This window comes from Tupaia chinensis, unplaced genomic scaffold (assembly GCF_000334495.1).
Source record: "Tupaia chinensis unplaced genomic scaffold, TupChi_1.0 Scaffold000196_1, whole genome shotgun sequence".
Taxonomy (NCBI): Eukaryota; Metazoa; Chordata; class Mammalia; order Scandentia; family Tupaiidae; genus Tupaia; species Tupaia belangeri.
In genome coordinates, this window is record NW_006159671.1 from 1,001,277 (window position 1) to 1,017,721 (window position 16,445).

At 42.8% G+C, this 16,445-nt stretch overlaps 1 protein-coding gene across 1 annotated transcript in view; it reads left to right on the forward strand.

Moving 5' to 3' along the window:
- NELL1 (neural EGFL like 1) overlaps nucleotides 1-16,445 on the forward strand; it is a gene marked incomplete in the record, with an annotated part of 909,119 nt that overhangs the window by 65,640 nt on the left and 827,034 nt on the right. The window contains 1 exon segment of the mRNA XM_027771205.1: nucleotides 14,841-14,991. Within this exon segment, the coding sequence (XP_027627006.1) occupies nucleotides 14,841-14,991 (151 nt within the window).

The window sequence follows — 16,445 nt, forward strand, 5'->3', positions numbered from 1 at the left end:
TTACATGGTTGAAGCATGCCAAGTGCCCTCCACCTCCCCAGGTTCAGTCTTCTACAACGCAGGGTCCCCATCCCCCACTTCTGAGTCCTCTCCTTCACCTCTGACCACGGAGACCCAAATAAAGCAGGCTACTTCTCACCCTTTGCTCATTTCCTACTTCTCATTTATTTCTTCACCTCCATCTGATGCAGTGCTGCCCTGGTGGTCCCCGAGTGCCAAATGTGTGCAGTTTCCACGGTGAAATATCACCGAGGCCACCAAAGTCATTTCTCATTGAGCTTCTGACAGTTTGCTAATTAATATGACTTCCGGTCACTGCATTCTATGTAGAAGTTGGACCAATTTCCCAGGGGTGGGAAGTCAGACATTAATCTACTAAACCAGCTAAATTACTTGTGTGTGGAACAGAAGACAATTTCATCACGAGTGTTTTCCTGAGGTTTGACATCTCGCTTTGCAGGCTGTGGACTTTGAAGAGTGCTTTCTGGTCTGATGGCAGTAGAGTCTGGACTTCTGATATGGCAGTTACATGATGAAGATACTTACAGCTGTTAGCATATCACAGGGAGGGCCTGCCAGCTCTGTTTTGAAGGGGGAAAGAACTAGCCAGCGCTGTTTTCGATCAGGCTGAATACAAGCTTATCTCGAAGACTGTGGCTTTCTGCTTCTCTATGCCACAACTGTCTTTTTGCCCACAGAGCCACGGGAGCTTACCTTTGAAACATTAGCTGTTCACCCTAGTAATTGCTCCATTCTCTAATTTAATGAAAACCCATTAAACCGAAACAATAATTAAAATGAGACATCATCTCTGTAGGAGGTTTGCATATTAAAATCACTGTGCATTTCAATGCAGGCAGGTTTTTATTCTTGAAAAACAGCATTTGAAGCAACATGTAAAAATGATTTATAATGAATAATCATAAATTAGAGAGCTTGGTGGTTGAACATGATGCCCCACTGTTTACTATTGAATCGGCGTAGATGTGGCAAGGTCAAGGCCAGCACAGCATTTCAAATATCTCTTTTATGTTTGAGAATTAGGACTGTGTACAAAGGGAATGAATTCTAACCAGGCCAGCCCATGGCTCCAAACTTATAAAGCAGCCTAGAGATGGTACCTTCAATACGTGGAGCAGTATAGGCTCTTGGAGAAGGGATGCTCCCTTGGTGGGGGAGACCTGGCATTGTAGTAGAGTGGAGAAGGCATAACATGATCTCTTGTCTGAGGAGTATGGAAGCCTTGCAGAAATGTACAGAAAGAGCCGCAAAGTTGGGGTCAGCAGACACTTCGCTGCTACTTGCTACAGGTGAGATCTTGAGCAGGTCACGTCTGTGACCAGAGATTCCCGAACAAGGCTATTGACATCAGCCAGTGGTTATTCTGAATACGAACTGTGGTCATGTGCACAAACCTACTTGGGACTTTTTGAAGTTTAGACTTTAAAGTATAGACTTCTTGGCCTTCTTTGCCTTTATCAGAGATGTCCTTAGGGCATACCAGTCACAGGGCACTTTCTATTAACTTTCATTTATTTGTTCCTGAGTCCAAAAACGTGGGTGTTACAGAGCAGGCAACACTAGGGTAAAGGAAAGAAACTGAGTTTTCTTTTTTTTTTTTAATATTTATTTACTTTTATTCATTCATTTATTTAATTTGATGAGAGAGAGAGAGAGAGAGAGAGCGTGAGCGAGAGCGAGTGAGAGAGAAAGCGAGAAAGCAAGCCGCCAGGTCTGGGACTCGAATCATGATCGGCCGTGTGGGAGTGTCCAGCACCTTAACCACCATGCCAACCGCTGGTCCCAAGAAACCGAGTTTTCTTTTCTCACAGTGGGTACTGGGCAGAGCTGGGATTTAAACACTGGTTTGCGATGATAGATGGGGAGAGGGGGTGGTGGGTTGTGTTTGGCATCAGCTAAATCTGAATTTGAATTCCAGCTTGACTACTCAGTAGGACACTGCTGAAGTCTCTGTACCTCATCTAGAAAGTGGAGATAGCAGTTCCAACACTACTAGGCTGCTGTGAGGATTATATTACTGCATATCAAGTCCTTAGCTCAACATCTGGCAAAGAGAAAAAAATGTGTAGATGTTGGCAGGCTGGACCTAGACCTAGACTGAAGGGGCCAGAAGCTCCCAGGTTCTGCCCAACTCTGGTTTTTACTTTAACGGAGGTGGAACCGACCATTAACCATACCTCCAAGCATGGCTGGTAGCCTTGCTCACCTGCCTGTCCCAACTTGGCCTTGACTTCAGCCCCACGGCAGCACCCAGGCTCTCATGGCATGGTGGTTGCTGGCATAGCTTCATACCCACCCATCCTAAAGGACCCAGGTCTGCCCCAACTGCCTTCCAAATACACGAATGTGCTGCATGCTTCCTAAGGTGATAGATACTGTTTTAAGAGTTTTACGTGTACTCGTTGCTTTTTATCTTCATATTATCTCCATGGGATAGATGCAATTTTATCCCCATTTTGCAGGTGAGGATGCTGAGGCATGGTGAGGGTAACGCCCAAAGTCACACATCTGATGAGAAGTGAAGCTGGAACCTGAATAAACGGTCAGGCTCTAGAGTCCAAGCTCTTAACCATTCTCCTACCCTGCCCTTTGACTGGAAGATCATGTTCCTGACGAGGCACACTCTGGCCCTGCTCTAGGTTATTCCAAATTGGTGATGCCTCCTGAGAACGTCCACTTGCCTTGCATCTCTGAACTGTAGAACAGAGCAGTACCCGTTCACTTATGTTTGTGTCTTTATTACCAGACTCCTAGCCCCTTGTGGATAGAAAAATGTGTCTTTGTCAGTTTTGCTTCTGTAATGCCTAGTTCAAAGCAGTGCTTGGTTACAGGTTTTAAAGTAAAGAATGAATGGGTGGATGGATGGCTAGTTGGTAAACGGCAGGGACAAAAACTGTCCTTATTTTCTTTCTTTTTGTAAAAGTGAGAACCTGGAGATGCCTTCTTGCTGGGAACAACATTCTCGCTTGCATCCAGCAGCCTTTTGTGCATGCAGTTCCTTACACTGTGTCCGAGGAACACCCTTGGGGCTCTGACTCTTGACAGGCAGTGTGGATTCAAACACCTGAGGAGGCTTGACTGTCAGTGGTTGCCAAATCCTCAATGCCGTCATCATGATCTGCCATAAGCATAGGCCTGCCTTCCAGTCAAAGAGAGCTGGAAGTCATGTTTTCTGGAAGGTCCTGGCAGGCCATTCTGGGAACTGACAGTTCCCTCCGGGAAGGAAGGAGAGGAATATTCCATGAGAATCAAGGCTTGGTTGATGTTGGCTGGGGAGAAAGTCTGTTGTCTCCCGATTTAAGGGTACATGATGATGTGATGGAAAGCAAAGAGATGGTACTTACTTTCTTCTTTGATAGGAAGCCATTCTTGTTTTTTTTTTTTTTTTTCTTTTAAAGAGAGATTTTTGCTGAAGGTGCATGCTCTCATCAGAGAGACAGAGGGATAGACAGAAAGCAAGAAATCACCTCCAACCCCCCACCCCCTGCTCCCAGAGGGGCGGTATGATCACACCGTAGTCTCTTCTCCTCTTAGGACTTTGGGCATGCATGCATGCACGCATGCCCAGTGTGTGTTTAAGCCGCTGGGTCTGGGACTCGAACCACCGTCAACTACCTGAGTCTAGGATGTAACCATTATGCCATCTGTTGGTCCCACTTTCTTGTTTCTCTAATGTGCTCTTACATTTTAGCATAAAATTGTTTTTTTTTCTTAACTGTCAGAGCTTTAGAAAATTCATATAGATGGAGAGAGGAAATATTTTTATCCATATTTGTTTCCAAATGCTAACATTCTGATTGAAGGACATTTCTGTCTGCTATGAATCATGAATTTTTTTTTTTTTTGAGAGGTTTTTGCTATAGGGCACATGTGCTCACCAGAGAAACAAATACAGAAAGTGAGAAATCACTCCCCCTATGGGGGATGACCACACTGCAATCCCTCCTTCATTCTCCTCTTGGGATTTTGAGTATGCACACACACACATGCCCTGAATGAGTTTTAAGCCACCAGGTCCGAGATTCAAACTACGGTTGACTAAGTGGGGGTCCTGTGATGTAACTATTATGCCATGTGCTGGTACCAAGAAGTAAATTTCATGTATACTTGATAGGATGTTATAAATACAATTGTGTACCTGTTTGACAGTATTGTGTAGATGTTTCCTATCTTAATACCTTTGGTTCTATTAGGTTAACATATATTGTTTTCCATTGGGTGTATATATACCCTATGTACTTAACCATTCCCTACTGTTGCATAGGTTTTCTTTTTTCTTTTTGTTAAACAATGATATCTTAATCATATCACAAAAAATTTTTCACCCATCTTTTCCTTTTTGTTCTCCTGTGTTATGATTCAGATAGAGCTGGCATTCATACTTTACCTTTCTCTTTATTCCCAGGCTTCCAACTGAGATGGGGTGGAGGGATGGAGCTGAGGGGGGAGACTTGACGGCTGGTGGGTTGCAGTGGCAGCATGGAGAGGAAGCTGAAGGTGCATGCTCTCATCAGAGAGACAGAGGGATAGACAGAAAGCAAGAAATCACCTCCAACCCCCCACCCCCTGCTCCCAGAGGGGCGGTATGATCACACCGTAGTCTCTTCTCCTCTTAGGACTTTGGGCATGCATGCATGCACGCATGCCCAGTGTGTGTTTAAGCCGCTGGGTCTGGGACTCGAACCACCGTCAACTACCTGAGTCTAGGATGTAACCATTATGCCATCTGTTGGTCCCACTTTCTTGTTTCTCTAATGTGCTCTTACATTTTAGCATAAAATTGTTTTTTTTTCTTAACTGTCAGAGCTTTAGAAAATTCATATAGATGGAGAGAGGAAATATTTTTATCCATATTTGTTTCCAAATGCTAACATTCTGATTGAAGGACATTTCTGTCTGCTATGAATCATGAATTTTTTTTTTTTTTGAGAGGTTTTTGCTATAGGGCACATGTGCTCACCAGAGAAACAAATACAGAAAGTGAGAAATCACTCCCCCTATGGGGGATGACCACACTGCAATCCCTCCTTCATTCTCCTCTTGGGATTTTGAGTATGCACACACACACATGCCCTGAATGAGTTTTAAGCCACCAGGTCCGAGATTCAAACTACGGTTGACTAAGTGGGGGTCCTGTGATGTAACTATTATGCCATGTGCTGGTACCAAGAAGTAAATTTCATGTATACTTGATAGGATGTTATAAATACAATTGTGTACCTGTTTGACAGTATTGTGTAGATGTTTCCTATCTTAATACCTTTGGTTCTATTAGGTTAACATATATTGTTTTCCATTGGGTGTATATATACCCTATGTACTTAACCATTCCCTACTGTTGCATAGGTTTTCTTTTTTCTTTTTGTTAAACAATGATATCTTAATCATATCACAAAAAATTTTTCACCCATCTTTTCCTTTTTGTTCTCCTGTGTTATGATTCAGATAGAGCTGGCATTCATACTTTACCTTTCTCTTTATTCCCAGGCTTCCAACTGAGATGGGGTGGAGGGATGGAGCTGAGGGGGGAGACTTGACGGCTGGTGGGTTGCAGTGGCAGCATGGAGAGGAAGTCTAAAAAGGAGGTGTGGTTGCAGGTTGTTAATTTCTTAGTGATAGAGGGGATGTGTTGATTTTCTTCTTGGTATTGTCAAACGCTTGTAAGAAGAGCTCAGCTGCCTTCCAGTGCCTATCTAATTAGTAAAATTATGGAGGCACCAGAATCTCTCCTGATTAAGTCACATAGTAATTATAAAAAAAAAATGGATTAATACCTTGTGTGGTAGCATTCCTTTGGTTTAGTCCCCTGATGGAGGAGATGGGGATGCTCAGCAGTATTTACTACTCCTTCGACCGCTCATTATTTTAATGTACTTTTCCATAACAGGTTGGGGTTATAGTTGAGTGTCTTTGGTAAAACTCCTTTCTTATTTCGTGTTCCAGACTTTGGAATCAAGACATACTTTACTAATGCAGCAAGCAGTTGAGACTGCTGTGTTCAAGCCTCACAGTTGAAACTACCATGTACTGGGCACTTCCTGGGTGGGGGGCATACGATGGGAGATAATTCCTCCTGGAATTAGCAGTCTAGTGAGCAAGATAGCCATTAATAAAATGGTTATTCACATACATGATCATATACATAACACATTAATGATTGTGATGAGTAAACTGAAGATAATACATAGGTACCTGGAACTGGTTCCAGTCTGAGGTGGTCAGAGAGGGCTCACCTGAAAGAGAAACGATGAAGCTGGTACCCAAAGGGAAAGGAGTGGTGGCTGCAGATGGGACTCTGTCAAGGTGGGAGGAACATGACCTTGGGAAGAAGGGAAATGAGATTGCGGTGCAGGAGGGTGAGAGAGAGGAAAGGAGACAGGATAAAAAAATGGGTCTTCCCTGGGGCTGGTGGTTAATGGAGCTGAAAACCATGGGTGACCGTGGTTTGAGTCCCAAAACCAACAACTTGAGAAACACCCTAGGCACATGTGCATGTGTGCCCCAAATCCTGATAGAATGGAGAAATGGAGAAGGAAGGATTGTGGCATAACCATGCCCCATTGAGGTGTGCTTTCTCCTCCTCCTTTGCCCCTCTGTTCTTCTCTAGTGAGTGCACTTTCCTTCTAGCATATTTAAAAATAAAAGGGGGCACCAGAAGAATGCCACAGAACATCGTGGTCGATGATTCTGGGGCAAGAGTCAATTCTGTCTCCACTCACTTGCCATGTGACCTTGAGCAAGCCATGAAACTTCTCTGTGCCTTAGTTTATTCATCTGTAAAATGGAGGGAAGTTGGTATTTAGCTCAAAAGGGCTGTACGCAAAAATGGTTCATTTACTTATTCAGTAGGTTTCCTGAGTGAACACAGAGTGCCAGGCACTGGGCCGACCAGGGTGGTTTTTCCCTTTTCCACATACATCAGGCTCTGAGCCCGTATGTACTGAGGAACAACACGTGTCTCATAGTTAAGAGTGTGGCTTAAGGAAGTAGTTTGTCAGGCCGGAATTCTAGCCAAAGCCCTTAGAACATTATCTCAATTCCTAAAGCCTTAGTTTTCTCATCTGTAAAGTAGGAATAATAATAATAATAATAATGCTTTTTTTGTTGTTGTTGTTGAGAGGTTTTTGCTATAGGGCATGTGCGCTAGCCGGAAAGACAAAGACAGAGAGACAGAAAGCGAGAAATCCCCCCCCAGTGGGGATGGCCACACTGCAATCCCTTCTCCTCTCAGGATCTTGGGTATGCACGCACACGCGCCCAGCGTGAGTTTAAGCCACGGGGTCTGGGACTCGAACTGTGGTTGACTACATAGGAGTCCAGCGACATAGCCATTAAGCTAACTGCTGGTCCCAATAATGCTTACTCCTAAGGTAATTAAGTGCTTTGATGTGAGTGGAGCCTTAACCCTGCACTGGGCTTCAAAATAAGCCAGACATGTTTGGTTTGTATCATTCTAGCTTCTGGAGCTAATGGAGGCTTTAATGGAATGTTATCATGAGTTTGTTAGTGGGGACGAAAATCCCTTGTCCATGAACTGGGAGTCTCTAGGTATCTCAGATACTTTCTGCTTGTGATTTCTGGTTCTTTTAAAGTTGCTTTGATCAATAACATCTGACATTATCAAAGAAGGGCCACAAGCCCTAACAGTGGGACACGTACCTCCCTCTCTCCCACTGTAGAAATGGCCCCGTGGATAGTTGGTAGTTCTGAACTGGCAAATTTTCTCTGCACTCAAAAATGAAAAGCCAACTGCCATTTCAAATTATCAAGTGTTGCCTTACCTTTTGAAGCCTGTCTTAACCACAAGTTTATGTGGGACTGAAGCTAGGAAGACGTGCTGTGTCTGTAACAGAAGTTTGCCAGGTTTTGAGATTCTCCGTGTAATTACTTTAAAACATTGCCTGAATTCTCCATCAATCAGGGCTGAAGCAGACTGCCCTGGTGTGTTTGTTTTTCCATGTTTCTAAGTGCTGCTGCTTTTGCCACCTCCGTTCACCCATCCTCAGCTGGGGCCCTAGGGGGATTTTTGCCTGTTGCTCTGCTTTGTTCTGATCTGGTGCCCTTGGCCAGTCGGGGGCCTGAGAATTCCCTCTGATATTAGGCTGAGTAGATGTGTTCTCTGCTGGACTTTCAGTGAGAGAGATGCTTGCAGAGAAAGAAAAACACAGACTGGTACAAACATGTGGGCGCTCACGTCTGCACAGTGATCCTGCAATGAATGTCTTCTCCCCCTCTCCTGCCTGGTAAATAAGAGCTTATCTTCGTAGAGTCAGGTTCAATGCTACATCTTCTGTGATGTCATTCTTTGGGCTGCCTCTGCCTTTTGGGCACTGCCGTAATCTGTGGTTTGCAGAAATTGATTTGCTTTTGTATCTATCCTCCAGGGCAGAAACTGTGCTTGTACTGTGGTTTCTCCTGTGTCCAGCACAGTGCCTGGCACAGAAGAAGCTCAGCTCTGTGTTGACGCTGAAACCTACCACCATCCTCACCCTGTTAGGCCAGGGAACAGGGAAAAAGATGGTTGCTTATACTAGGCAAAGGAGAGAGTGAAATACCATTATTTGCTTTCTTCTCCACTCTCCTGCCAACACTTTTCTTCTGTGTTTTTCATCACATTAGCATTTGGAGTCTTTAAAAATGACTAGGTCGAGGGCCAGCAGATGTCATGCTATGCGAAACGTGCACTCACCAGAGAGACAGAAAGTGAGAAGTCATCCCCCCAGGATGGATGGCCATGCCGCAATCCGTTCTCCCCCATTCTCCTCTCAGGACATTGGGCATGCACGCACATGTGCCCAGCATGAGTTTTAAGCCATTGGGTCTGGGATTAGAACCATGGTCCACTACATGGGAGTCAAGGAACATAACCTTATGGCACCTGCTGGCCCCGAGGTGCCAACTGCGTGGCCAACTACAATCCAAGTACCTGACCTGGCAGCTTGAAAAATCATGCCGAGTGCATGTGCACCCAAGATCCCAGGAGGAAAAGGGATTGTGACTGTCCTGGGGGGAAGGGGGTGACTTTTTTGCTTTCCCTTTCACTGTCTTTGTCTTTCTCTGGTGAGCGTATGTGCTCTGTGGCAAAAACCTTAAAAAACAAAAACAAAAGCAAAACGAAACTAGGTAGGCCTTTCCTTTTTCATCCTAGGAAAGAAAAAACATTTAATCCTGGCTGCTGAATTGACACTTCTTAACTATTAGGCTGTTGGAAAAGTCAGTATGTATTTTTCTTTGTTTTTCTACACAAAAATGCGTCATGACTTCTTTTTTATTAAATAATTATTTAAATTTATTTATTTTAGTTTGACCAAAGAGGGACAGAGAGAGACGACGACAGAGAGAGAGGGAGAGAGAACCAGAGTAAGAGCCACCAGGTCTGGGACTTGAACCGTGGTCAGCCATGTGGGAGAGTACAGCACCTTTAACCACCATGCCACCTGTTGGCCCAATGTCATGACTTTTCTGATGGTCCAATAGCTCATGTAAAACGTCTGAATATTTGAAATGTCACTCTTTCTCCCAACTTACTTTTTAAATGTAAAATATTAATCTTACATAATTGTGTGGGAAATTGCTTGATGTAAAAGTGGCCTCCCAATACACTCCCAGAGGTCACAAAATGGAAAACCACACAGACAAAATTCACTTACTTGAGTTATGTGGCTTATTAAATCAATTAAAAATATCCAGGAGGAAGCAAGAAAGTGGTGGAGTAGGTTAGCATATTTAGGGTAGGCAGAAGCAGGGGAAAGGACCACTCCACCTGATTTTTGAGTTAAACATTTTGGGTATATTTGGTCTTTCTGCTTTTTTCAGCTTCTCTGATGATGGTGAGATTACAGACTGAAGGAGAGGTTCAAAAGGGGGTTTGGCAGATGGGAAGTGCCCAGAGCCAAAGTGCTTACACTATAGGAAACACCGAGGGACAAGCGATTTTGGTCACAGCGGTAATGTAATGTAGCAGTTAATTTGGTGAGCAGTGATGGGTTTTATTATTCTTTCTCAGGGAGAGTACAGGTGGGACCAGAATGGGAATCGAATGGATGTCAATGACTGGTGCTGGATTTAGGGATGACAGAGCTGCCATCTGAAGGTGGCACGACTTGTCCATTATGACTTAGTCCTCCCACCCCATTCTGTTTGTAAGTAGCACACTTATTCAGTCCTTTTTATCTATGTTCAACACACTTATGGTCCTTTTATTGGATCTATTTTTAACACACTTCACAGGTTTCTACCTTGCTCTATTTTTAAAATGTAAGAGCTTCATCTACCTCTTGTTTTTCTTGCAGAGTCGAATGTTCTAGCAGAGTTGAATGTTCTTAAGTAATATGGCAAACATAAATGATAGTGGTTGAATATGGAAGTACAGCATTCATTGTAGGTTCTCATTATTGTGTTTCATGGATTGCTCTTTCAACTCCTGGAAAAAAAAGCCAGCCTGCTGCAAAGTAGGTGACGTATCACTCTTTTCAGTGATCGACAGCTTCATGTCGTATGGTAAATTGGAAAATCAACAGAGGAGAAAGTTATAGACGCTGGGTGTTTTGTAAATGGAAAACACCCTCAGGATCCTCTTTGCTATGTGGCTTAGAGCAGGATAAAGTGATGAACGGAAATGAAGGTTGGGTAGGAAAGAGCTCGGAGATCATGGAATTCAATCCCCTCCATTTTCAGATGTGAAGTGTGACTTCCAAAGGAAGGTGTCATCCAAAGTCACACAGATAGTTACCTGCAAGATCCAGAGCAGTCTCAGGCCCGAGAAACCTGGTCCAGTGTTTTTGCCTCTGTATTGTAAGAAAGAGTGGGATTACGCGCATGTGTTCTTTTAGCAGCTGAGTTATGATAAACATTTACTTGAAAGGGCTTTTCTGAAAATGAGAATGCACATAAAGTCTCAATGTATCAAAATAGATGTTTCTTACATTTCACTCTAGCGAGTGCTAATGGGGTCTTTTTACTTCAGCGTGCCAATCATTTATAAAGATAAATGAGAAAAGGCGGCATAAGAAATGCTCAGTTTTCTTGGAGGGTTGGGGAGCAGAAGCGTGGTAGGATGGGATCAGCCTGTTGGGTGGGGTGTCCTGTAAAGAGGGGGGACTGAATTGGCACCACGCATTTTCTTTCATGTGCTGCCACTGGCATTTGAGGATGACCCATTTATCTCCTGGGTTTTCAAAAGGAACCATCCTGTTTTATGGCCATTGACTACCATGTGGTTATTTGAAGTAACAGTACAAATGAGAAAAATAAATGGAAAGTACATTAATTAATTCAACAAATTGTTGCTGGGTGACTCTTTGGTACCAGACACCGAGAACTGTGGATTTTATGATGAATAAGTGCATGTGCCTTCAAGTCTAGTGGGGAAAGAAAGGCAATAATAGAAAGCAAGAAACATGAAACAAGATTGTGATGGGCGTATAAGGAAACAATAAACCCATCGTATCACATTTATTATAACAAATTACGTGGAGAAAATAAACAGAGACCTTAATGGAGAGCATGGCCGTGGGCTGCACTTGCAGTGAGAGCTGAATGTGAAGGAGGCGCAGGGAGGCAGGCATGTGACCGGGTGGGAAGAGAGAACTATGGGCAGATGGAAGAGCATGAAGATGGGAGTGGGAGGGGTCTTGCTGTGCTCCTCTAGCAACAGAGGAAGAGAGTATGAAATCTGGTGAGAGGGGCAGGCAGCCATCAGTTCGTGTGTGACTGCAGGCCAAGCTACAGGGGTTGGATTGTATTTTATGCGCTATAAGAAACCACTGGAGCATTTTAAGCAGGAGGCCGAAATGATCTGGGTTTAAGATGTTTATTTTTATCTTTTTAATTTGCCAGAGGAGATCACTTGCCAGAAGGAGATGAAGAAGAGGGCAAAAGCACCTTCTAATGGGGTGTGGTCTTGGTGCAATTCCTTTTCCTCCATTTCTCCATTCTGTTGGGATTTTCAGTCCACTTATATGTGTGCCTGTGGTTTTTTTTTTATATTTTATTTTATTTTATTTAAGCCACTGCTTCTGTAGGATTTTAACTGCATGGTCAGCCATGTGGGGATCCAGCTCCTTCAACCAGTAGGCCATGGGACTGGCCTTAGATTTATGATTTAGAAAGTACTATGGCTGGGTATAGAGAATGGAGAAGCAGCAGTATGGTAACAGAGACTAGTTAGGAAACTATCAGAGGTGATCTGGGGAACAATGACTGTTGTTTAGGTGAGAGCCAGAAGAGGAGAGTTGGGAAGAAGTAGACAGATTCCAGACATGGGAGCTTTCATGACTCACTCTTAGATTGAACATGGAGAATGGAAAAATAGGAAGAATCAAGGACAATTCATAGGGTTTTTTATTTTTTTCCTCAAGGAATTGGATATTACCTGTTTAAAATTGACATGTGATAATTATATGTATTTGTGGAAAACATGTGATTTTTCAGTATAAGAATATAATGTGTAATGATTAAATCAGGATAATTAGCATACCCACCATCCCCACCATTTGTCATTACTTTGTGTTGGAAATGTTCAAACCCTGTTTTTTGAGTGTTCTGAGATACATAGTGAATTATTTAATTGTTAATTATATTCACTGTACTGTATTTTATAACACTAGAAGTCATTCCTCTTAATCTGTTATTTTATTTCCATTAACCAACATCACTTATGCTTCCTCCACTAAATCCTCCCTAGGTTCTAGTAGCTATTCTTCAACTCTCCCTCTATGAGATCATCCTTTTCCATTTGCAAAGACTTAGAAATCTAGAAGAAAATTGAGTTTGGAGAACTAGAACTTCATTGTGGGCACATGCAACTTGAAATTCTTACTCAATATTCACATGATGTTAAGTAGAAAATGGATAATATCTGTGCGCAGAAAAGTTCCCATTTAAATTGGGAGGTCACTGGGCATGGGCCTGAGTGATGCTACCCAGGGAGGAGTGAGAGGTTGAAGACACACATTCCTGTTACGATACTCATACTTCTTTCCTTGAGCAAGCATTGCTGGTCAATCATAGCCCACTTTTCATTGGGCCCAAGCTTCAGAATCCTGTAATGAAATCTCTTGAGGCAGCCATCACCAATCATTTGATTCCTAACTGATGAGTAAAGAGGGAGAAAGAAAAAAAAAAGGTAATTTCAAGCGCCATTTTATTTCTGTCACTAAACTCCAGGTGGCATTTATTATGAGAATCTTTGCCTAGTAGTAATATTAATGAAAATACTGTTAATAAATATTTGCTAATATTCTCTAGTTTACCAAGTGATTTGTTCATATATCTAATAGGTTTTTAATGATCTTGGAAAGTCTTCATCTAGGATTTTGTAGAAGTTCTAGAAGCATTTGAAGTGGCTATCTATTTCAGCCTGTGACAAAAGCTGACAGCTTGTCACTTAACAGTAAAGCAGCCCTTTTGTGGGTAAAAAAAGTGTCCTGCAGGTAGGTTTTACACGGCACAGTGGTCTGCTTGGGTTGGATGCCTCCATGACAGGGACCAGTCTTGGTTCTGCCATCTATAGTTAACTTTCACAGCCAGAAAAAAAACGAGGTGTTCTTCCTGTGCTGTGGACTTGAAGCAGCAATTCGTAGAATTATGGAGACCACCAAGCTGGAAAGACTCTGAGAGAGCACCTAATCCACCCCCTCATTTTGCAGATGAGAAGACTGAGCCTCAAGGTCAAGAATCCAGGAATTCCTTTTTTAGAAGTCACTCTCTGGGGAGAGATTTTCAAGGTCCATACACAAGCCTCTGATGCAGCTTGGGCTACACAATCTTTGAAGTTCTGCATTTTTCAAAGGCTCCTCACACAGTCCTGGAGTAACAACCAAAACATTTTTATATAGTCAGAGAAGGGGATCAGGATGTGAAAGGAGACTGAGACTGCCGAGCGCATCTTTGATGTTCATTTATCACCCCGCGGATAGTCTTCTCTGACTGTTCCCTCAGTGCCCCTTTCTGATGCCAGGAAATGTAGCATAAAATAATGAGATAACACCCAGTTTATTGGGACAAGGGCAAGTCTGGGTATGAAGTGATAGATATCTCTCATTATGTCGATGTTGGAGAGAGAAGGATTCCTGTCCAGCAGCAGGATTAGCTGGACTAATAGACCTCCAAGCCTGCTAAATTAGCCTCCACTTTAATACATATTTCATGAGAAAAGTCATTCACTTCATGTTTAGAGAAATTCCAGGCACGCTTATAGGTCACGAGCATGCCTTGTATTTATTCTTCAAGCAAAGGCAGAGTTGTCTAGCATTGTTAGTCCTAGTAAATCTTTGCTAGGTACAAGGCAGGGACTGGTTTCCTAGCTTATTTGTGGGGAGAAGCAAATCCACAGCAGATCTATGGGAAAAGTCAAGTCGGAGGTTGCCGAGTGGCATTTGGGTCTCTTGAGACCCCGAGTTGTCTGAATTTAGGACCCCATTTACCTGACTGCCTTTCACCTTACTTGACGACATCCTAATCTGTTTGCATCAAACTGAGTTGCTCAGTGTCCCATCAAAATTCTTGCCAGAAAATCATTGTCTGGCCAGTTGCAAACTTGTCAACATGACAGATGGGCATGGTGACAGAGAGAGCATTTCCAGGTTGTGCATGGAATGGATGCAACCATATGAAGTAGTGATGGTGCCTGAAATGAGACTATTCACAGGAGGAGAAAGTGGAGAGCGTGTTCTGTATCCTCTGGATATGACATTTTCAACTATGGATCTGTTTTCCTCTTTCTTCTCATGTTCCCTACCTTTCTTCTGTATTTGCTCCCATTTTCCTCCTCCTTCCTTGTCTTCTTATTTCTCTTGCTCTTTCTTTTCGACTCCTAGATATAGAAAGAGAGATCCATGCAGCCCCTCATGTGAGTGAAAAATTAATTCAGCTGTTCCGGAATAAGAGTGAATTCACCTTTTTGGCCACTGTACAGCAGAAGCCATCGACTTCAGGAGTGATACTCTCCATTCGAGAACTGGAACACAGGTAAGAAAATGCTTTTTACTTTTGAAAATCTCTTTGAAGTTAATGGACTATACAAAATGGCCTTGGAATTGAGAGTCTGTAGCTCCATGCAAGCATTCAGATAGTTTTGACCTTATTTCTGTGGAGCATGCTAATGAATTTACTTTGGGCAAAGTGGCTTTCCTGTATGCTAAGGACTACTCACTAGTGTTCTTTTCACATACCTCTGTTCCTATAAAACCATTCTGTCTGTCATGTTTAGGTCATTCAGCAAGTTAATCAATTATATGTAACAACCTTCAGTAAACATACTTTTTTTTTTTTGAGAGGTTTTCGCTATAGGGCGTGTGTGCTCGCCAGACAGACAGAGACAGACAGAAAGCGAGAAATCACCCCCCCCGGGGTGATGGCCACGCCACAATCCCTTCTCCTCCATTCTTCTCTTGGGATCTTGGGCACGCACGCACACACGCCCAGCATGAGTTTTAAGCCACCGGGGCCGGGACGTGAACCGTGGTAGACTATGTGGGAGTCCAGAGCCATAGCCCTTACTCTAACTGCTAGTCCCTTCAGTAAGCATTTATTGTGTGTTTATTTTATGTGAGAACTGTACCTGACACTGAATATTAAGGTGGCTAGTGCAGGATTTTTAGTTTAAGGATGACATAAGCTTGTAGGGAGTATGGAGAAATTAATTTCATAAAGTATCAGAGATATCATATTATAAGTTTGTATTCAGGAAATGAAGTTAAGACTGGTCAGTTATACCAAGGGTTGTGGTAGTCAAGAAAGGCTTCAGAAAGAATGGTGATTGTTCATGAAAAAAAGTAAGTCGGTATTCAACAGGTTGAATGGGGAGCAGGAAGAAATGGGGAAAATAACATTGAAGAAAGAGGGTGCCATAATTTTAAGAAGGGACAAATATGTGGGTAAGTGGTTGAACCCTAAAACTGTGTGCAGAAGAAGGGATGGGAATTTGTGGCCAGTGAGCGTGGTGGTATAGAAGTATGTAGAAGCCAGATTATTGCAAGACTTTAATACCCTGTTGAAAAACTCATGCCAAAGTCTTCATGGGTAATGGGTGTTAAGTTAGACAGAGATCATTCTATTATGGAGTCCAAAGTAATGATTATTAGGTAATTTAATACATTTTAATTAATTTTCTTTTTAATGCTAGAGGAACTGTATGCACAAGAAAAAGAGTGAGAACCCCTCAATGGGGTTAGAATGCTGGATTGGGATTAAAACCAGGGTTGGCCAGGTGGAATCTGGCTTCCTTTGTACAGTATACAACCACTGTGCTATGGGACCTGCTTCATTTTTAATGTTTAATACCAGCTTCCTCTTTAGTAGTCAGTCAGTAGTCAGTTACCATAGATTTGCTGTGGATTTGCTTCTCTGCACAAATAAAATAGGAAACCAGAAAATAGCTATGAGGTACCTATTCTGTTCTAGTGCTGTGCTGGATTTGTAGG